At 45.9% G+C, this 22,533-nt stretch overlaps 1 protein-coding gene across 2 annotated transcripts in view; it reads left to right on the forward strand.

Moving 5' to 3' along the window:
- Positions 1-22,533, forward strand: part of THAP4 (THAP domain containing 4) — a 379,695-nt gene that overhangs the window by 181,460 nt on the left and 175,702 nt on the right. For both annotated transcript variants that reach the window (XM_078665684.1, XM_078665685.1), the window contains 2 exons: positions 7,631-7,790; positions 8,123-8,232. In XM_078665684.1, the coding sequence (XP_078521810.1) occupies positions 7,631-7,790; positions 8,123-8,232 (270 nt within the window). The remainder of the gene's footprint in view (positions 1-7,630; positions 7,791-8,122; positions 8,233-22,533) is intronic.

The following is a 22,533-nucleotide window of genomic DNA, read 5'->3' on the forward strand; positions in this document are numbered from 1 at the left end:
CCCCTAGGTTAGCTTCAGGCAATGTCCCAGTGATGATGTTTGCTGACAACACCCTCCTACTTTCAAAGTTGCCTATGGAAATCCAGCCTATTCTCGATAGGTTTGTCGCCCTCTGTAAAATCAGGGGATTGGAGATCAGTACATTGATGACAGGGCCGGACTGGGAACCAAATCCGGCCCTGGCAAAGTGCTCGAACCTGGAATGGGGGCCGCAAATAAGCAAAGCAAGCTTTAAGCTAGCTCAGACAGTGGGAGGATGTGCAAAATTATATAGAACTTCTACATAATCTCATCGGGTCGCTTCGATCAGTCTGCTCAAGGACGTTCTGTCCATCCACGGCTGACTTGAGCACATGTTCAACAGCGCCAGGATACCCTTTGGGCAACAGTGCGCTTTACAAGTTCCTAATACAATAGAATACACTCAAACCAGCTGGGCCAATAGTTCATATCTACAAAACACAAGCAAGGGGTGCTAAGCATTTTATGGTGAAAAACTATGGGGGCATTGCTCCACTACCAGTCTGAACAAGGTAGAGAACAACTTCATGAGGCAGTTGCTTGGTTCCCCCCCAGTACTCCCCTCACCCCGGATCTGGGCAATAGGCCCATTAGGGAAGAGATCGTCCTTAGACCTGTAACCTTTTGGTGCAGGCTATGGGTGACCCCGGATCTGACCACCTATTGATCTGAGCTGCTGAGTCTCCCGGGCCCAGCAAAATAACATGGCCTATATATATATATAAAGGATGTCTATAACAAACTGGGTAAAGCAGGTCTATGGAGATCTCCTGAGGAATCATGCTCTCTAATCTCGCGGTTGGTGCTGGTTAAATCCTTCAGGAGGTATAAACTTGCAGACATCCAGGAAAGTCCATCCTGCAGCCATTTGACAGCCGAATTACTACAAATCAAAGACGATTATAGTGTGGAACCTTTCCTGGATGACATACAACCAACTCTGGCAAGGATACTGTATGTACAGTTTAGACTAGTAACTAACGCTCTATGCCTTTTCAAATAAATGGTCCAAAGCCCAATCTAGTGGATGACCTGCCTGTAATTATAAGGAAGAAACAGAGCTACATGTGTTTGTTTCTTCTACCCCACCTACACACTACCTCAATAGCGCTGGCTTCTACAACTTTGCAGGAATGTAGGCTTCGTTCATTGTCTGAGGGCACTTAGAGTTCTAGAGTATCACACTCATGCTCCTATCGTTTTCACCTTGTCTCGCTTTTTAAACTCAATGTGGCGTGTACAGTGGACCCTTTTTAGGTTTCGCCCTGGCGTTGCAACTGCGTGGCAGTTGCTCGCCCAGGGCGAAATCTCATGATCCTACATATGGGGCTTCGTTCCGCCTCTGTCTCCCATTGGCTAGCTCCATAAATGGAGGCTAGCCATTGGGAGACAGAGGCTGTCAATCACGCTTTCCCGTGAAAACGCGATTCGGGGGCGTTTCTCGGTCTTTTTTTAAGTCCCGCCCCTTTGTCCTGGGCCGCGCTGTGATTGGCTGCCGGCCCGGGACACCCCCGTGACGTCATTCCCCGGGCCGCGCTGTGATTGGCTGCCGGCCCGGGACACCCCCGTGACGTCATTCCCGGGCCGCGCTGTGATTGGCTGCCGGCCCGGGACCTGACTTGTTTTTCCTTCCAGTTCCTTCTTAAAGAAGATAGCGTAGTTCAGCAGCTCAGACGGACTGCTTCGGAGGGTGGCGACTGAAACTGCATATTTATAATTATGCCCGCTGCTTGCTGAACGCCACTCCGAGCCCTGTGCATAATAATGGTGGCCCTTTGTTCGTGGTTTTATCAGCACCAGCAGATAGATTTGAAAGACATGACGATCAGCCGTGCTTGTTCCGACGCCTCTTTTCATAGGTTTCCTGGTGTTTCTGATATTTGAAAACACATTGCTCATAACTTGAGTCGCACAATCCTCTTTTTGTGCCGCACAAAAGATGTTACGAGAGGCCTCCAGTGTGGGGATGATGGCAGTTATTTTTGCTGCGGAGCCACCGGAAGGCATGAAAGGGGAGGTAAGGATTAAGAGGATAATTTGGATGGAACTGAAGGCGGGAAAGCTGTCGCTTGCCTATTAGCCATTTCAGCCCTTCCATTTTCCCCCTAATGATTTCTGCAGTGCACATTTTCTGGAAAGTTGGATTATGCATAGCAATTAGAAAATCTGCAGGTTTACATTAACCCATATGTATTAACATCAGTAGAGTAAATTAACCTCGTTCAGTGGATAAAGTCACCCATGTGTTTATTAGGCCAGACTCAAAGAACTCTTTTTCAGCACTGTGATGTCTGTCCATGAGATGCTGTCAGCACACCCCTTAAATGCAAAAAATACTGTAGCAGTAACCCAAGAGGTTGGTTTAAACCCCCTCTCCAGCAATTTGACCCGTGCTAGATTATCTCCACTGTACACTCAACCAGGCTTCGGAAACAAACCTCCTCGAGCAAGGATAGTCGGATATGGTGCCCCACATTTATAGAACAAGCATTTACAATGCAACGGTTTCGCCTTTGGAAAAGTTTGAGCTATTGGCATTGTAAATAACAAAATTTTTATTTATGTGTTGGTTTTGAAAACAGATAAATAAATGGCATTGTCATTTACATTGCCAATAGCTCTAACTTTTCCAAAGGCGAAACCGTTGCATTGTAAATGCTTGTTGAACTAGCAATCACGGTTCTAGTAATTCACATTCATTCCATTCTTTTTATCTTTGTATCCATTCCCTCAATTTTGATTGTTTTATTGGTAATAGTTTTTGATGAATTACGTTTTTTTTAACATGTGACTGTATCGTATTTTAACATACGATCAGAACTATGTCCTGGAAGAATTTAAAATGCGCTTTATCATGGCTAAAAGGTTTTTAATTGTACAGTTACTTTTATTACTTTATTACTTTTAGCACCATCAGGATTCAAGCAAGCCGGGCCGGGCCGACGACGCCTGAAATGGCAGAAACCGGTCCCCGGAAGCTTGTTTCCTTCCCAGTATAAGAATTGGCTTGGTAGTTTGGTTTACCCTGTTCCCATCATGCACTGGGACAGGAACAGACTAATTTGCATATAGCCAAGTTCTGAGCTGGGATGGTGCAGTGAGCTAAAAAACGGTGATGGATCAAGCCCTGATCTTTGGACTGGGTAAGAGTGGTCTGCTTAATTCAGGCACTCTGTTCATCACCACCCCCTTTTCTGAATCATTTTGTCCACCATAAGCGTGGAAGGGTATACTCAGATGTGAGTCCCTTGCTCATTGCACCATCAGGATTCAAGCAAGCCGGGCCGACGACGCCTGAAATGGCAGAAACCGGTCCCCGGAAGCTTGTTTTCTTCCCAGTATAAGAATTGGCTTGGTAGTTTGGTTTGCCCTGTTCCCATCATGCACTGGGACAGGAACAGACTAATTTGCATATAGCCAAGTTCTGAGCTGGGATGGTGCAGTGAGCTAAAAAACGGCGATGGATCAAGCCCTGATCTTTGGACTGGGTAAGAGTGGTCTGCTTAATTCAGGCACTCTGTTCATCACCACCCCCTTTTCTGAATCATTTTGTCCACCATAAGCGTGGAAGGGTATACTCAGATGTGAGTCCCTTGCTCATTGCACCATCAGGATTCAAGCAAGCCGGGCCGACGACACCTGAAATGGCATAAACCGGTCCCCGGAAGCTTGTTTCCTTCCCAGTATAAGAATTGGCTTGGTAGTTTGGTTTGCCCTGTTCCCATCATGCACTGGGACAGGAACAGACTAATTTGCATATAGCCAAGTTCTGAGCTGGGATGGTGCAGTGAGCTAAAAAACGGTGATGGATCAAGCCCTGATCTTTGGACTGGGTAAGAGTGGTCTGCTTAATTCCGGCACTCTGTTCATCACCACCCCCTTTTCTGAATCAGTTACTTTTATTGGCATATGAATTAACAGTATGGCTATGTACTATTCATGATTTATTTGTGTATATTCTTTTTTATGATTTTTATGATTATGTACTTTTATGGTCGTTGAGACCGAAATAAAGTTATAGAATGGAAAAAAACAAAAAACTGAATATGACAACCAATGTGTGTGCAAATATAACAATTACGAAAAATTATGATTTATTTTAAAAAACTAAGCAAATGAACATAAGTATTTTATCCATAATTTCCACCCTCTTGAATTTAACTTGCTATTTTTAGTACAGTTATTATGCTGTATATTATTTTGAAGACTTGAAACAAATCTAGCACGAGAAAGATTCCAGTTAGTACTATCTGAATACAAATTATTTTAAGAGCCAAGCACTTTTTATGTACAAACAGCCATCTTCTTTCTGTTAAAAATGTAGTCTCTCCATATTTTAAGTCTAAACATAAAAAAATTCTCCAAAAATATTAGACTTAGTATTGTGTGAGCATTAACAAAAACAGACATTTAAGCAACAGATACACGAAAATCTTGACACAATGAAAACAAATATTATTCTTCAGCAGTTAAAATGTTAAACAAAAGCAGATGTGGACAGAATAGTTCTTCAAAGAAATTTGGGTTGGAAACTATTAAACTGAAAAACACAAATGGGCCCCCGAGTCTAGAAGCATGTAGTTGGGTTACAGGAGTGTCCCTTTCTTAGGATGATTCCCCTCACCTACCTGTAGGTGGCATGTTTCATCATAGGGGATCTCCTCACACTACGAACCTAGTCGTAGTGCAGGCTACAACCCCCTCTCTGAAATGGGGGGAGCTCAGTGATGTTTTGATGGAGATATTGAGGTATACTAAACCTCTAGATGAGCTGGGTGTAGTGAGACGGGAGTGAAAATTAAGATGCGAGTGATAAAAATTCACTCAGTGGTATGCTAAACAACTATATTCTGATATCCATAGGTCAGGATTAAAACAAAGCTTAGAGGGGAATTAGATCTGTCTAAGCAGTGACATGGTCGACATGTTTCTGCCTTGCACTCCTATAGGGGATGTAGCGTCTTTCATCAGGACCAAGGTGAGTCAGAAGAATATTCGGGTGCAACATCCACTGAGACTTATTTTAGTAAAGTGGAGACAGTGTATAATAATACATATATACAACCAGTAGTTGGAGTGAAGGTTCACTCAACCTTAGGATGTACTGGTCAGGAAATTGCCTCGAAAGAGAAACAAAATTGGGTTTATATTAAAATCATATGCAAGCCCCCATATATAAATGGCTCTAAAAAAAAGTGCATATTTTAACATCAAATCAGATGGTGACACAAAAAATCACTTATCCGAATAGTCGGCCAGCAAACGGACAACTAAAACCTCCTGCATTTGAAAACTCAATGCGGTATCCCATTCCTATTGGAAAGCAAAGAGGTGGTGAAAAATTGTATGACCATGAAATGTAGTCATAAACAAACAGAATATACAGTTGACAATGCTGCATTAAAAAGAGAAGTGCTCAGTATCTATTCTAAGGTCTCCCATAGAATATGTTATCTAATCTGACAAAAATAAATACAAAAATGTAAAAATATACCTCATGATTAGAGAGATCATGACACTGAGCCCAATACCCAATTAGTGCACGCTCGCTTGAACCATCTAAAATACGGCCCACTTGCGAGCAAGGTGATACTTTTGAGTAAGACCTTCCACCAATCGTAACAACCTCCTGGGGGAGGGGGACGTCTGAAAATTGAGAAAACCCAGTAGTATAAATTAGCAGTCAGTCTGAACATATGAATGTAGCCAAAGGCGAACATGTTTGTCCGAGTTGGTGTGCTACACAGTTAAAGGTATCAAAGAGGTATCAAACCGTCCTTGTGCCCAGCAATGCTTACTTAATCCATGAAACATATGGCAATAAGCTGGAACTTCCTTAATCAAGCCTCTCTGGTCGCCAAAACCACCAAGAAAAGAAGTAACTAAACTTATCAAAACCCGCTCATAGCAGTTATTGGGCAAAGTAATGTTGGCATGAGCATAAGATAATGGGCAGCATGCCAACATGTAAAGCCTACATACAACACATATCTTAAATCAAGGCGACCGTGGTCCGTGTAGTACCCTGGAGCAAGTGAACATAAAAGTTTCACTCAATAATATGCATTATCCTAGGGACGCTAAGCCCGCCCAGCAAACACCGTCTCGGTACGCACTGCGTCATTGAAGGCCGAGCTTGCGTACGCTACGTATGCACGTGATGTCTCTGGGACTGAGTTCAGCCACTACAAGAGCCACATGAAAAATTTCCTCTGGCAGTTTGAAGGTCCAAGAGGGTATTAACATTGCCCTCACTCAAAATCAATCTACGTATCGGAATCTTCCAAAGGAAGAACAGAAGTCACTCTTATGTCTTTGGTGTCCGAAACCTCTCTTGTGCTTCCCAAGGTAGACAAGCATCAGTCGGAAAGCCGTAGGTGAATAAAGGCTCATACCATAGCCATATAAAATCTACACAAGCGTAGGTGAGAAACAAAGTGCTTAGTAGGTTTTGACTTTGACAGAATAAGGACGGATCAGCTCGAGATGTGTAAATGTGTGTATACTTGTAAAGCGCACTATCACCTGAAAGGTATCTTGGCGCTGTATACCGTTGTGGAACCCTTCCTGGCTTTCCCTGTGAGATGCCCCCTTACTGGGCACCTCCAAGGTGAGGCCAGGCATCCTAGCGCTTTTGGGGCCGTTGTGGAGATAAAGCAAGCTATTGCCCAGAGTTGCAGAGTGGGACCCATGATTAGAGTAGGCACCTAGGCGAGAATTATCGAGTCCGTGGACATTGAGCCCAAGACCCTGCCGCGTCGGGAATTGAACCCTGGTCCCGGGCCAGACCTCTGCCTCAGGGTCTGCCGCTCTAATCAGTGAGCCACACATACATTCCTGTATGTGAGCCCAATGCTTGTCCTAGATCCCAGCGATCATTGCTGTTTCTAATTTACACGAGAATGCATCTTTCTGCTGTGCTACAATTTCCTTCATTACAAATTCCACTTGAGTTATTACTAGTGAAGGACATTTCAGGGTAAAAAATAAGTGTCTTTGTATATATGATTGTGTAGGATCTGGACAACCTGTGAAAGATTCGATGACTACGATCTTAAATTGTCACTTGAGAAGTAATCAATGTGACATGAGCCTGTAATAATCTAAGACAGAAACGTAGTACTACTCCCTCGTCATTCATTGTGATATAAATGTTTTGAGGAAGCCTTTTCTGTCCACTGGGGTCCTCACTCATGCCTTCTTCCCTATTTTCTTCCTTCCTTAACCCTTCTCAGCTCTCTGAGATGATCCCAGATTTGCATAAAGTGTGTTTGCATAAGGCTCTGTACAGTTTTTCTTGATAAACCAAGAGACGGCTGTGCTATTTGAAGGTGAGTTTCCAAGTTACTGCAGTAGAAATAGTTTGTGCACGGTGCTTAAGGGAGAAAGTTGCATTAAGTCTGACTCATTTTATTGTGGCTTTTAGAAATGTCCCATTTTGGATCGATCTGTTCCTGCCTTCTTTAGCTGTATCTCTGAATTCAGGTCTCATTATAGTTCCACTTTACTGTAGTGAATTAATTTGCTGCTTTCTTGTGAAGTGGCCCTATCATTTCAATACAAGATCCAGGTTTCCCTTCTTTAAGTTTCTCTTTTTCCCTCCTTGCAGAAGCACCTCCTCTGAATCCTGCAGTACAGCCTCTTGCCTGGATGTTAGGCAGTTGGGTGGCAGAGTCACCAGGGGATGGCGCCTTTCCCACCATTCCTCCCTTCCGCTACCTGGAAGAGGTACAGATCTCTCATGTGGGTCAGCCCGTACTCAACTTCACGTGAGTCAAAAAGCTTTGCACCATTCTTGGAAATTCGGGGTTGGGGTAAAGGTCATAATAATGTGGGGGAGGGGGGTAACTAGTCTTGTCCTGTTTCGTCTGAGCATTGTTAGTGCTAAATCTAGATATCTCTCAGGCTTTGTTAATTGGACATTGTATCAACCGGAACATTCAGTCCTGCTTATGTCTACTTGAATTTTGGGATTTTTCTGGGGTAATTTGCTTTTGTATGTAGAGTACGCCTAAATAGTTATGGTGGATGGGGTTCTTTTTGAAGAAGGGGAGTTTTTTTTGTTGCACTCGTAATATCTGAATTTTTCTTCCCCACACAGTTTCAATGCCTTCCATCCAGACTCGAGAAAGCCACAGCATCGGGAATGCGGGTTCATTCGCCTTCAGCCAGGCACAAACAGAGTGGCCTTCGTCAGTGCTCAGAATACAGGTGCGAACTTTTAAGATCCAGTCCAAATCCTGTCTTGTTGGCTAGGCAGGTACAGAGGCATTGTCAGGGCCAAAGACTTGGGGTAGAACATTTGTTAGTGGCCTGTCTAATTAAAAGCGGTAACTGACTGCTTATTGAATGTTAGTGTTGAGAGTATTTCCTAAAAGACAAATGCCACCTTTGTGGAAGAAAAACTTATCACCGTCACCAGCTTCTCACATAAAGACTTTGATTCTGTTTAAGACTGTCTGTGTGATACATTATCAGCCAACATTTTGTTGTCCGGGGCACTACAGCGCAAGTGGATATTGCCACAATGTTTTCCAACACAATTTGAGAATATAGATTCAAAACTAAAGATGAAGAGGTTAAATGGACCCGACTGGATTTTGGGGCAGTGAATGCTAAGGGTTCTTCTTAGAGTGTTCAGACAAAGAGGCTCAATAGCTGAGTGGGTTGAATAGTAAACACTAGAAAAGGAGGTTTACTAGGTGCTTATGGGTTGAATACAAGCTTTCGGACCAGTTATGACCCGGGTGCGTCGAAAGTGAGGCCCCTAAATGTGGCCTAGTCTGTGTCGAAGTTATCAGTTGTGATGTATCAAAGATTGTTTGATCGTCTAGTCAAAATGTACACTATGCAGTCAACCAAAATGAGGCTTGTTTAGTCAAAGGAAACATAGTTCGCTCTTGTAGCACCATTATTCAGGAAAGCTTTCTTAAACTACTTTACTATATTTTGCAGAGAATGTGGTACCCACATCACATAACTGAACTGTCTATTAATGACCTGCTTGTGTCCTTGGCCCTAACATCAAAGCTTCATCACCACGGCAGAATTGATAGCACTACTACCCAGTTCTGGGACTTATGGGCCCTGTGAAAACACTTTGAGCCCACAATAGGCTGGTCATAGCTTACAGAGGACGAGGTTGAATCTTTGGTTATTACACACAGTCAATTACCTCCTATTAAATGTTCCTCAGTGGTAACAGCTTGCTTTGCTTTCTGTTTTGCATGCTTTAAGGACTGGGAATGGTAGAACGCCATCAGAAATTTCCCGCCTAAATTCACCTTCGACTCTGACGGTACCACAGCGTGATTGATTATATATTTGTGAACGGATGTAACTGGCATTAATTCATTATATGCATGTCAATCCTAGAATGCAAGGCAATCGAAACATAAGGGTAAATGTTGTGGGGCAACAGGATAATCAGATATCCTTGATACAGTGTTTCAGATTTTAAATAATAGGTAATGTGTCAGGTGGGAGACGGTGATACTATAAAATTATCTTCTCGAATTATATTCCTCTATTCTACCTTTCATTGAGTTATTCTTAATATTTTTTACTACTTATACTGATTACTCCACATTAATTCTGAATGCATGAAGAGATCGTGGAGAGTGTTTTTCCCCCATCAAGCCCTGCACAAATAAGAATAATAAAACACTGCAACCCTCTCATAATTGGTATTATGCAGAGTGATGAAGAGAAAAGATATTTTTAAAAGCTTTAAAAGGTACTTCAATACATTAAATTATGTGTGTGTGCAGAAAGAGCTCCTAAAAAATTAAAATATTGACTTGGCTATTGATCTGTGGAGTTAAATATTGAAAGCTTGCAACAGAAACAATTGTGGGGCTTTCTGAAATATAGTTACTCGTGGGCTAAGAGAAACCTGCTCCCCCCAGAAAGGTGTTGAAGAAGACAAAGGGTTTGCAAATTTTTCAACACTTTATTCTATAAATTCCTCTTTTACATTGGATATGGCTGTTGTAGCTATCATTCCCAACTTGTTATAATATGAGATGTAGTGGAAGTTTTGAACTTTTTACAGTAGATGAAGCCAATATAGCCATTACCATACGAAAGAATAGAAAAGCCCAGAAGTGAACAAGATTCCATCAGATATGTTCAAACCTTAACCGTCAATTTGGGCTTCATATGTCATGATGTTAGTGAACAACACTGAACGCCTGGGAACAGTACCACAGGGACGGCACAATGTATAAAAAAGATTGTCAAAAGGACCCATTCAATTATACACCAATTACACTAATAGATAATCTGTCAAATATTTCAGCATATGTTTCTAAATTGTATTGCGGAATAGATTACATCCAATAAGGTTTTCTCACCGTTGCCAAGTGGGTTTCCAGATGGGGTATTATTACATTAAATCACGTTTTTAGCCTGTACCTTCTAATCGAATAGTTTCTAGTGCTAAAGTAAATGGTTTTCGTGGATTTTAAATCTCTTTTTGACAGTATGCCTGTGATCGGTTATGGTCTGCTTTGGTAAGTCTTGGTGCTCCTGTGCATTTGCTTACATTGTAAAATGGCGGCACAGAAATCATTTTGGCACAGTTCATTGTGGTCTTAAAGGATAAATGACTATGGTTTTCCCTGTGAAGCAGGGAGTCAGGCAGGGCTATCCACATTATTTATTTTATGTATTAATAGTATGATATGCTGGCTTAAGGACTGGATCAGTGATGCACATTTACTGGAAAGCCATAAGATTCACAATTATTTTGTCTGCAGATGATACATTACCAGTTTCTCCTACACTAACTGAAATGTAAAATCTGTTAGAATGTTTTCAAACTTAATGTAATACGCAAGGATTAGTGACCAATAAAGCAAAAATAAAATGTATGGCTTCTAATGCCCACAAGAAACGTCATAGTAAACTGACTGAATTATGAAGAACTGGAGAGTGTTTCTAAGTTTAACTGTGTGGGTGTCAAATTTTGTGGCAAAAGGAAATGGGATAGCCAAGTGTGTAATATAAATATTATCCTTGAACAGAGATCTAGGGACATTAGTTGTTTTGCTAAAGAAAAACTTCGAAGGTAGAGCTAAATTTACAGCAAGTACAGCCTGTAAAGCCCAAGCATTAACAGCATCCTGTTTTGACAGTGAGATTTGAGAGTTCTGTAATGGAGTGAAAACGTTTTAAAATATTTGGTCTCCGCCAAAATATTGTGGCCATTCCCATCACTTGTGAACTAAGAGTACACCCCATTGAGGTTATGTTAGGTTATACTTAGAACCCTAATTCTATTGGGCCCACCTATGAAATTATATTAAGGTAGTTTGCTGAGTAACATTATGCAGTGTCCTCTACATTCTAGGGAGTAGCGAACTGGGGTAGGAAACAAAGATTCAAACTCAATTGCAAGTTGTCAGCGCAGATTGTATAAGGAACAAACCAAAAGGAATTATGCTCAGTACTGCCCAACTTGTAAAAGCTGATGTGGTGAGCTGGTGAAAGCACAATAGTATCACCTCACTACATCTGGGTATACTGACTGAGGATCATTTTGTCCTGTCTGTGATATTGTGGAAAATTAGTACGGTTTGGTAAACATTATCTGCGCCATCTTGCCTTTTCCCCGGATGCCACACTTTTTGTCGTGTGCACCCGCCATTTTAGGTGCCTCGATCAGAACCACCCTCTGCACGCCACTGGCCCCCAGCATAGCCCTTCGCCCTCGCAAAGCCCGCACGCTGGCAAACCCCCCGCCCGCACATGCCTCGGGCCATAAACCCCTCTCCAGCGCAGCTCTGCCTCAGAACCCCATCCTGTTCCCAACGCGACCCCTCCCCTCATTCCTTTCATGGTCCCAGGCCCTTTGATACAAACCCCTTTCCTGTGTGCCCGTTTGTCTTCCTCTTTCCCAGGCCGACACCTAGCTCTGCCGATACTGTTTATTACCCCTCCCCGTACAGTAGAAAGCTTCCCTCATCAAAGGACCCCCGAGTTGATCAAAGCCCCCACCCTATGAGATCCGATCAAACCCCCACATTCCGTGAATCGGCGGAATGTCCAGCTGCGCGATAATCATCACCTGTTGTGACCGGGGTGGGGACTTCAACTGTAAATGTGTGTGGGAACGGGCCTGTAGGGGAGATTCAGAGGATGTCCTTTCATACTTCAAAGCATTACAAGACTGTGTTACCTGCAATAAAATTCATTTAACTGTGTATAAGAGGCCAGGCCTCAGAGATGCGGGTAGAGCACCTCGTGACGATACTGGCTGTCTGAACTGATGTGTTCTCCTCCGGAGAGAATAAACCTTGTTTCCTGCCTTCCAGTCTCCAGCGCCTGCCTCTTCATTGATTAATATTTTGTGGGTTAAAGAGGCGATACCGCCGGGCAAACATTGATTGTCCATTGACCTTAGTTTTAACAATTGGCGTCCCAAGCGTGGGGCCCATCAGTGACTCGTGGATCCAGTGGGAGAGGTCCTGACGACAGAGTGAACGACTGCAACGATCGGGAGAGCTCTTGCCCAATAGACCCTCGTCTGGCAGCCGATAATCCGAACTTCACTGGCTCCGAACAGACCTCTCTCGAGTGATCTACGGTCCTGACTGGGAACCATCAGGAGTGCCGCGAGGAATACGAGAAAAGGAGGACGATCGGGCGCTGGATTCGGAAGATAAGAAACTGTCCATACGGTCCGGGTAAGGTCGTGTAGACACGACGAATTGCGAAATAATTGTTTAATTGTTCAGAAAATACTAGTATTACTCTTTGTTGACCTATTTGGAGATTCACTGTCTGCAAACGGAGAAACAGTAGACTCTTTCTCTTTGCAAACAGTGAAGGATAAGTAACGCAGCCAGCGTGCCTATCTTTCTCCCCCACTGATTGATTATTTATTCACGAAATGTTTTCGGGAGATTCCCTCTCCCACACTGATTAACTGTTTTTTGACCCCGAGCTACTGTTCGCGGATTGTTTTCTGGAGATTCTCTGTCTACAAACAGGAAAGAACAGGTTCCCCTTTGCAGATAGTGAAAGGGTAGAGGACGCAGACCTTTGCGGATCTACTTATTCTCCCCACTGGTCGTTTATTTATTGTTTTGATATTGGTTCATGAGGTATTCACTGCCTGCAAACAACGTAGAATAGAAATATTCTGTCTAGTCTTTGCACGCAGTGATAAGATAGGCAGTGCTGACTTTTTGTCCTCTTCGCGAGCCGTCATGTCTGTCTTCTCCCCACTGGTCGATAATTGGTTCAGCCCGGACCGTTTATTAGAGGTGGATCATCTAGCTCCGCTGGAAGGCACCCCTAATAAAGACATGTTCATAAACTATGGATTAGTTACCATAGCCTATAGTAAACTGTGGCACAGGTATACGAAAGAAAATCAAGAGAAACAGTGGCCACTGATAGGATCCTTCGATCTTGATAAAATAGAAACGTTAGAAATAGCCCTTCGTAATAATAAGACAACGCCTATTATGCTCGACAGTCTCGGTATGTGGCGCAAAGAAGCAATGCAACGAAAGAAAAGAGACGAGGACAGAGTAGGTAAAGGAATATATCGACAGGACAACCCCAGGACACAACGACCCGAAAGTAATCCCTCGACACTGCGCACAGGGCGACCAGACTTAGGGCAAAACCGATGTGCTTTTTGTAAATATGCCGGGCACTGGAAAGCCCAATGTCCGACTCTACTGAACGAGAGTAGGAGCAGAGGGCCGACAGGAATAACAGGCCGGCAGAAAGGGAAAAGGCGCGAGACAAAGATGAATCAGACCGACATGGACAGGCCAGATAGAACCACCACGTTCGATTATGCCCGATGGCACAGATTTCGCCAGGCCGATTTCAGCGACATGTTCGAGTCCTCATAGATCAAACAACGCTAAGACGGGAAACCCAGTCTAGCTCTAAATTAACCACGACAAACCCCGAATAAAGCAAAAAGAATAATGTACACACGTGATCAAGCATTCTTACGTTTAGCCAAGTAGGGAAAAGTTAAGGGTATTTCGAGGTAAGGGTTACACAAGTATCCTCCGCCGAGAGGACTAGGGATATTGCCAATATTTAAAAACCTCCTACCTACTTTTCCGCATCCTTATAGGCATATAACTAAAAGCTGCCCCATTGCTCTCCAATTGACACCAACGGTTTGTCTCAGCCTGGAAACGTACCTGCTAAAGTGACTCAAAAAAAACAAAAAAAAAACCTCTGTGAACCTTAGCCCGACTAGGTTAGTTCATGACCAGTTGCCAAAGGCGTAAGTGCATACAATCAAAGCCACCAGAAAAAGGCGGCCAACGAATAAAAAGATAAGAAACAGGTAAAAAGAACTCAAAACAATAAGTGTGCGCAGCATACAGAAAAAGATAATTATGGCCAATAACTGTTTTATGTTTGTCTTGGGTCTTTGTATATAATACTTGTACTGTCTCCCCGTCTGAGTTTGTGTGTACGTGATGCATGAATCTACGTCATCCCTCTGCCTGTGTTTCCGTGTTACTTAACTTCTGTTAACAGAAGCTTTAGCATGAAACAACCTGGAAAGAAAGGAATGGGAAAACGAAATCAGTAGGCCACTGATGAACATGAACTTTTATTTAACATAACGAGCAAGAAACAATAACAATACGTAATAATAACACCTATTAATGCCCTAACAACAGGAAACGTTAGAAACAAGAACGGTAAACTGTAGAAAATGAAAGTCAGCAGAACACCCCCCCCCCCCCCACTCTGGAAACTTCCAAGGTGGGGCAGGGTTGCGGCTACGCCCAGCCGGCAGCAACCCATATAAGGCGGGTCCTGCTGCCAACAGTCGGCCAGGAAATCGTAACATAGGGTGGAGCCGGAGGAGAGACAGGGGCCAGCGGGACCCAGCCAGGGGATCGCCTTGACCACACTGGAGAGTTGTAGGGGGGGGGATGTCTATGTCCTCGACCTCTCTCTCTCTCTCTCCCAGTCCGGCCGCGGTGGCACGTGAGAGTTGCAGATAGTCCCGCCACATGCTCTCCCGGTCCGGCCACCAATGGCCGGGGACTGGGGCCAACTGGATCCGGCTGCAGCCGATGAGCCAAGGAACCCGTTCATGGGGCCAGAGCAAGGGGCGTCCGGCCGACATCCGCCGGAAGCCCGGCCCAGAGACGGACAGGACACTTCTTTCTTTTCTCCTCCGTAATGGCAGCAGCAACACGCCAGGCGCCACTTCTTTCTTGAATAATGGCTGCGACAACTCTGGGGGGGGGGGGGGATGTCTTGTACATACCTCCGACCCCCCTCGCCCTCATCGCCACCGGCCATCACAAATACCTCTGCAGAAATTTGTCCAGGTTGGGCTGGGAGGGAGAGGCGACGCGGACGAGCCTCTCCCACCTCCACGGGTAGGAGGCTTCCCAGCCCCCGGCCCGGCACCGAAATCCTCCAGCCGGGCGGCGCCAATACTAGCGCAGCACTGAACATGCAACGGTGCCGATACTTGCGCAGCACCGAACATGCAACGGTGCCAATACTTGCGCAGCACCGAACATACAACGGCTGCGCCAATACTTGCACAGCACCGAACATGCACCGCAGGTGGCCATACTTCCGCAGCACTGGACATGGGACTTGAGGAACACGGGATGTGGAGTGGCCATCATGCATGCCCACGAAAGAGAGCAGCGTGGGATGCACCGGGAGAGGGAGACGGCGCGAACGAGTCTCCCTCGCCCCCCCAGGTGGGGGCGCCACAGCTGCACCCTAGCCGAATGTCCTGCTCCTACGCTCTTGCAGACTCGACGAAGGGCGGCTGCTGCAGGGCCTCAAAATGGCGTCTGGGCCCCTGGAAGGCGGGTCTAGGCCGCTAGAGTAACTTTGACCAGCAATGTAACTCGGACGCTTGTCCACCGGGGCACGAGCCCCCACCTCCGACAGCATCCCCACAGCCTTGAAGATTCTACAAAAGTCCCAGGAGCCCTCGGCCCCTGCCGACTCCCGGCGAGGAACGACTGCCTTGGTCGCTAACGAAAATAACCACGACATAGCCACCCCTTCTGTTAGCACGAGTTTTTGAACTGCCGAAGAGGACTCTGGTCCAACCGCCGGTTATGGGAAACATTTTGTCTCTGATGCTACTTCCGGACTAACCCGGCCCCGCCCAAAATGGCGCCGGAATCAATAAGAACTTGCGAACGCCTCGTGGTGTTTTTAGCTAAAAAGACTCGATGTTCTGAAATATGTATATGATCCTTTGTACACTTGACGAAAAAAGAGGGAGGGTTCACTCGACGAACATGTAAAAGGGCCCCGTGAAAAATGTTTTTTCAAATGTACAATTTATTATGATATTATTATAGCCGATACATAACCTCGCTTACGACACACGCACACGGTATACATATAGGAAATTTGATTGCAACTAGTCCAACTGTACTGCCAACTATGAAATGAATGCCCCTTAATCCCTCAACTATCGATAGACCTTTTAGTTCCCTGCAAATGAATGAATAAGCCTTTTTAATATTCTTAATATTCCCAATACTGCAAAATAACCCCCCTACTGTACGCACTTTAGCCATTGCCGTGCCCGGCCAAATACGATTGCACTGTCATATCTACATGCTGAACGATTGTGCAAATAAAGGTTTTCCGAACTATGAAATGGTTATTGCATACTTTTTGAAAAATGTGGGGTCAGCGGGAGAGTTTTTTGTGCACCCTGCTTTGTTCTCTTTTTAAGGTTATTAGAAGATGGTTGCTCAGCTCCAGAGGGAGGATCGAATCTAAGAAATGAAGCTGCCTCCAGGTATGCGACTGGCTCTGGAACTAACGCATGGAGAAGGACCTCGACTTCTGAGGATGGGTAACGTGAAGTGGTGTAAATAATAGAACGTTATGAAGGTACGACACTCAAAGGTACTAGGGAACAGAGTTGGCCGAAGAGCTGGTATGCCTTAGACCATCACAGCATTGGAAAGGATTTAAGCGCCCCGATAGCTAGATACATCTACCCACTAGATACCCCACACTAAGAGCCCCTGATTTTTAACGTTTCCCTACACGCGACCCATAAGGACACACTGCCCCTTTTTCCCCCCCTGGCTTCAGAAACCAAGACCCCAGGGATTCTATCCCGAGGAGACAAGACGAGTATGAGGTAAGTAAAGAACTTTCGTGCCCATGCATTTGAAATGCGCGAATGTTGTCCCCCTCCCTTCCCCTCTTTTCCTCCCCCTACAGGTTACACTGGAGATCACGACCGAGGTATGGTGAAGATCTGAAGCCCCGCCATGTCTGATACACGAAGCGGACTAACGTTGCCAGATGGCACCTAAGCACACCCACAAACTGCTCTTGTAACGAAAGAGCTAATAAGTTGTATAATATGATAAAACACGGTCACCCCTAATCCGTGTTGCGTGAATGGGCACGTGTCACGTATGTCTGAGAACACGGTCACCCCTAATCCGTGCTGTGCGAATGGACACGTGTCACGTATGTCTGAAACTATGAGAACATGTTTTTGTGCGACTGAGGCGCTGACTTGACTGGTCGGCGGACCGAGAGTGCGAGAAGTGCGATACAATGGTGTCTTTTACTCAATGCATGCCCCCTCTACCCTGCCTAATGCTCGTCCGTCCCAAACTGCATGTTTTCGAAATTCTAACACGGACCCGTAATGTCTTATGTTGTGTAATGCGCTGAATAGCCTATCTTAATACACGGCCACCCCCCCATGTCGCACGTGTACTATTTAGCCTATTGTTGCACATCTCTCTCTCTCTCTCTCTCTCTCTCTCTCTCTCTCTCTCTCTCTCTCTCTCTCTCTCTCTCTCTCTCTCTCTCTCTCTCTCTCTCTCTCTCTCTCTCTCTCTCTCTCTCTCTCTCTCTCTCTCTCTCTCTCTCTCTCTCTCCCTCCCCTCCACACTCTCGCTCTTCCGAACGACTAACACCAAAATTGGCAAACCGCCACCCCTAGTGCACCCCCCAATTGGCTCCAAATACCGCAAGTACTTGCACAAAATTTGTCTTAAATATAATCACCCTGATGCCGTGTCACTACCTCTCCTTTCTGCTAAATATTGATGAAACCTAGAATTGGCCAAACGGGAAAGGACAGGTAAGACGACTAAGGTTCCCTAATCTGGCCCGTAATAAGGGAACTACATGTCAGTGGCTTCTAAAAAAAAAAAAAAAATTGCCTCAGGATAATGCGACCTTCCCCATCCCAAATTGTCGCAACCCCCGAACAGTAAAAAAATGATCGAAACATCCCCATCTTCCCAGAACCCCTCAGTTTTGTATCAGCTGCCCCGGACGAGAGTTTTAAAAATGTCCCTCACCCCTGTTGTAAGAAACAAGTCGACTTACAACTAACACAGGCCAGCCGTTGTTCCCTAACCACAGTTTGCTATGTCCCTAGTTGTTTCCATAAGACCCCGGTTTTTTAATAAAGTAATAAGGTTGTAAGAGGCTATGTAGGAACTAGACTGATGTTTGCGAAGTTAAAGATTAGGCCGAAATGAAGAAATCGTTGCAATTAACCCTGTTGAAAGCAAAATGTTTAGCTGAAAGGTAGGATGCATTTATAGGATGAAAAAAAATGTTTAGCCTATGTTCGTCCCTCAGAAAGATACCCATCAGACCATGGTGATAGCACATTGCACTTTTTTGAAAAATATAAAGTCCTGGAGAACGGTATAGCTTTGTAAGGCTCGTACTAGGAAGGTGGGTCTCTGTCAGAAGAACTGACGTAACTGTAATACACAAAATACGGTGAATAGGCACCAGATTTCGTACCACGACAATGAATGTAACGCCAACAAGCACCAAAGAGATAGTTACGAAGGAAAGTTATAGGAAATCCAACAAGCCCATCATCAATTATTTATATGATGGTTGTGAACCCCAATGTAACGGATGTTTCTCATTTGCGTGGAGCTGGGAGAGAAATAGATTTATGTGATTACCTTCCTCTGCCAATTCTCTAAAGACTGTCTTTTCTTTTTTTTTTTTTTTTTTTATTTATTGTGCAAGACATGTATAACACAGAGGAATCATAATTGGTACACTGCGTCACGCCAACAACCCGGAGGCAGGCCTCTATGGTGTTCACATCACATGTCAGCAAGGAAAGCAATGGGTCAGTCCTGCCTCAGCGGGCACTGGATCATCAAAAACATTATATAAGAAACAGGATCACCATGGACATGAGCAGTGCAGATCGTGCACGGTAATGATCTTACATTTTATCAGTGCTGCAGGCGACAAGTGAATCTAAGGGTAACAGGTCCGCCTCAAGCATAGCAACAGGACACAGCCTGCTGAAGCGGCAGAATAAAAGAAATCGTCCACAAGCACTGTTTACACCCAACTTGTCCCAACATACAAACGAAACAACATGAACAGTAACCATCGGTGCAGTCGAGAGACATCGAGCATGCAATATCCACCCTCGTGTATGGCCTTACGCATGTGTGCCATGTAGCCGCGAATGAGTGTCTAACAGTGGCAGTATCTGTAGTCGCGCATGTGTCAGGGTCCAAGCGCTGAGCCAGGGGAGGGGGGGGAGAAAGGGGAAGGAGGGGGGGGACTTGGAGGGGGTCGTGGTAGGACAAGCCAGAGGGTCACATGGCCTCAGGGGTGGAACAGGGCAGGCCCGAAGGGTCGCATATAGGGAACATTAAAGGGTGGAAGAGATGGGACAAGTCCTGTCAACAAGGAGGATCACACCAGCTCCGCGCATCCAGACAGTCACATCATACCCCTTGCACAGAGCTCTCAACCCATATCATCTGACACACCTACATCAGACAGATCATCGGAGGCTACCGATCCCAACTGCTCTCTGGTCCACTGTAGGAAGGGTTCCCAGATATCTTTGGGTCTAGAGGCCGCTGGCATCGTTTCCCAATAATTGGTCAGTTGCGTGTGTCCGTATGTCACATCTCTAATCCAGTCTGCGTACAATGGAAGGGCCCTCCTACCCCAGTGCAGCGATATCTGTCGTTTGGCATATAGGAGGAGCATAGCATGCAACTTTCTATCGCAAGGCTCCGTGTCCTTGACGTAGCCTAACAAACCCAACAGCGGTGAAGGGGCGTCGGCCCTGTGAAGAATTTGGTTAATAGCAGCAAAAACCGCTGACCAGTACTCCTCCAGGTTTGGACAGCTCCACGCCACATGAATGAAGGACGCGTCTCCTCCCCCACATTTCCAGCAAGCAGTGTCCTCACGGACTCCCATTCGGTGTAGCAGAACTGGCGTGCGGTAGTAGCGCTGCAGAAATTTAAAGTGAATGAGCCTAAGACGATAATTCGGGGATAGCGCCATGAGTTGTCTGCAGCAGTATTCCCACATGTCATCTGACAGTGGTTCTGGGAGGTCAGCATCCCAAGCCAGTTTGGCTTTGGACACCGTAATCGGGGCCTGCTCCTGCATGCAGTTATATAGCCTAGAAACCAGTTTTTTGGGGGTCGGCCTCGAAAGCAGGTTCTGAAGGGCATCCAGGGGCTGTGGCTCTTCAGGAAACTGGGGTCCCAATCCCTTACAGGATTCCCTGAGGGAGTGGTACAGCAACGCGTCCGCGAAAGACACGGGCTGATCGTCCGTCTCCGCTGGCAAATCAACAAAAGTGCCCTCAGGATAGATATCGGCAAATGTAGTCAGTCGCCGCCCGTGGAGCATAAGGGTACCTCCTCTGGCGCACAGGCAAGGTAGCATTGGATTGCCCCGTAAGGGGACAGCCGGCGCATACAATACGGAGAGTCCTGCTCTGTTTTGCAGTTCACGCCAAGCCCAGCGAATCATCTCTACCGTGTCCACATCCTTCGAGGGACGTTTGACCTTGCCATAAAGCGCCACTCGCAGCGGTAACGGGGCAGCAGCAGCGAGCTCCACCGCCACGTGCGGTTGGTAAGGGGTGGGGAAGGCCCAGAAATGAAGAAACTGTGCCTGTGCGCATAGGGAGTATAGCTTGAGGTCAGGGGCTCCGAGGCCGCCCTGTCTCAGTGGGAGCGTTAGCAGGTTCCAGGATACACGCGCCTGTTTCCCAGCCCAAACCAGAGTCAAGAGCAATGAGCGGACCCGCGCATGAAAGTGCGCCGTCAGGGGCAATGGAATATTAACGAACAGGTATAGGAATTTGGGTAGGACCACCATTTTCACCAGCGCTATGCGCGCCACCAGGGAAAGGGGTAACTTGTTCCAGACCTCGATTTTCCTCTCGAGCCAGTCCACCGCTCTGCCAAAATTAAGAGACCACAACTCCTGCATGTCACGACTGATCCAGATACCTAGATATTTAACTGCGTCAGTTTCCCAACGCAAGGGGTACTCCGATGACGGTTGGCTTGTCTCATCAGTGAGGGGGAACGCGACCGATTTAGTCCAATTCACGGACACTCCCGCGAGTCCCTCAAACCTCACGAACTCACGGAGTAATGGATTCATGTTGTCACTGGGGTTCACAATGTACAGAGTGACATCGTCTGCGTATAATGAAATCAGCAGACTACGGGAGCTGAACCCGATCCCTCTCGTGGTGTGGTGTTGCCGTATCCTGGCCGCAAGCGGCTCCATTGCTATAGCAAATAGGAGCGGGGACAGCGGGCAACCCTGCCTGGTTCCCCTAGAGATCTCAAAGGGCTGGGAAACGAGGCCATTAACGCTCACTCTCGCCCTGGGTGCAGTGTACAGCAACTTAATAAGGGTTATGAAATTGCGACTGAATCCCATTCTCTCCAATATCCGGAAGAGATACGGCCACTCCAGGGAGTCGAACGCCTTGGTGGCGTCAAGGAACACCACCGCCGCCTGTACAGAAGGGTGTAAATAGTGCAAGACAGAAAAGATAGTTCTGAGGTTATGCGATGTAGCTCGCCCAGGAACAAAACCGGATTGATCAGGGAGTGCGATGATCGGTAGCATCGGCTGAAGTTTATCTGCAATAATTTTGGCGTAGATTTTCGCATCTACATTGATCAGGGAGAGGGGCCTATAAGAGTCCAGGGACTGTTCGTCCTTGTCCGGTTTTAGAAGCGTAATAATTAAGGCTTCATGCATGGAATCCGGGAGGGAGTTCGATTCGAGGGCCTCCACGAACACCGCATGGAGTTTCGGTGCCAGCTCGTCAGCATATGCCTTGTAGAAGGACGTAGTCAGACCGTCAGGGCCCGGAGCCTTGTTGGCCGGCATGCTTTTGATGACCTGAATAATATCCTGCACGGTCACCGGGAGATCCATGTATTGCCTGTGGTTGTCGTTAAACCACACTAGGGCAATGGAATCTAGAAAGGCCTCCAAAGAAGCCGGAGCGACAGGTTGTCTGGAGGTATACAGGGTCGTGTAGAAGTCAGTGAAGGCTCGCAGAACCTCGTTTTGGCCCACAACCAGGGATCCACTACTGTCATGGATGGCGTGTATGTAGTGTGAATGCGTACGTGAAGCTATCAATCTAGCTAGAGTCCTGCTTGGCCTATCTCCCTCTCCGTATCTCCGAGCCTCTGCTTGCTTCCCTAGGAATTTAACTTC

Source organism: Lissotriton helveticus, chromosome 11 (genome assembly GCF_964261635.1).
Source record: "Lissotriton helveticus chromosome 11, aLisHel1.1, whole genome shotgun sequence".
NCBI lineage: Eukaryota > Metazoa > Chordata > Amphibia > Caudata > Salamandridae > Lissotriton > Lissotriton helveticus.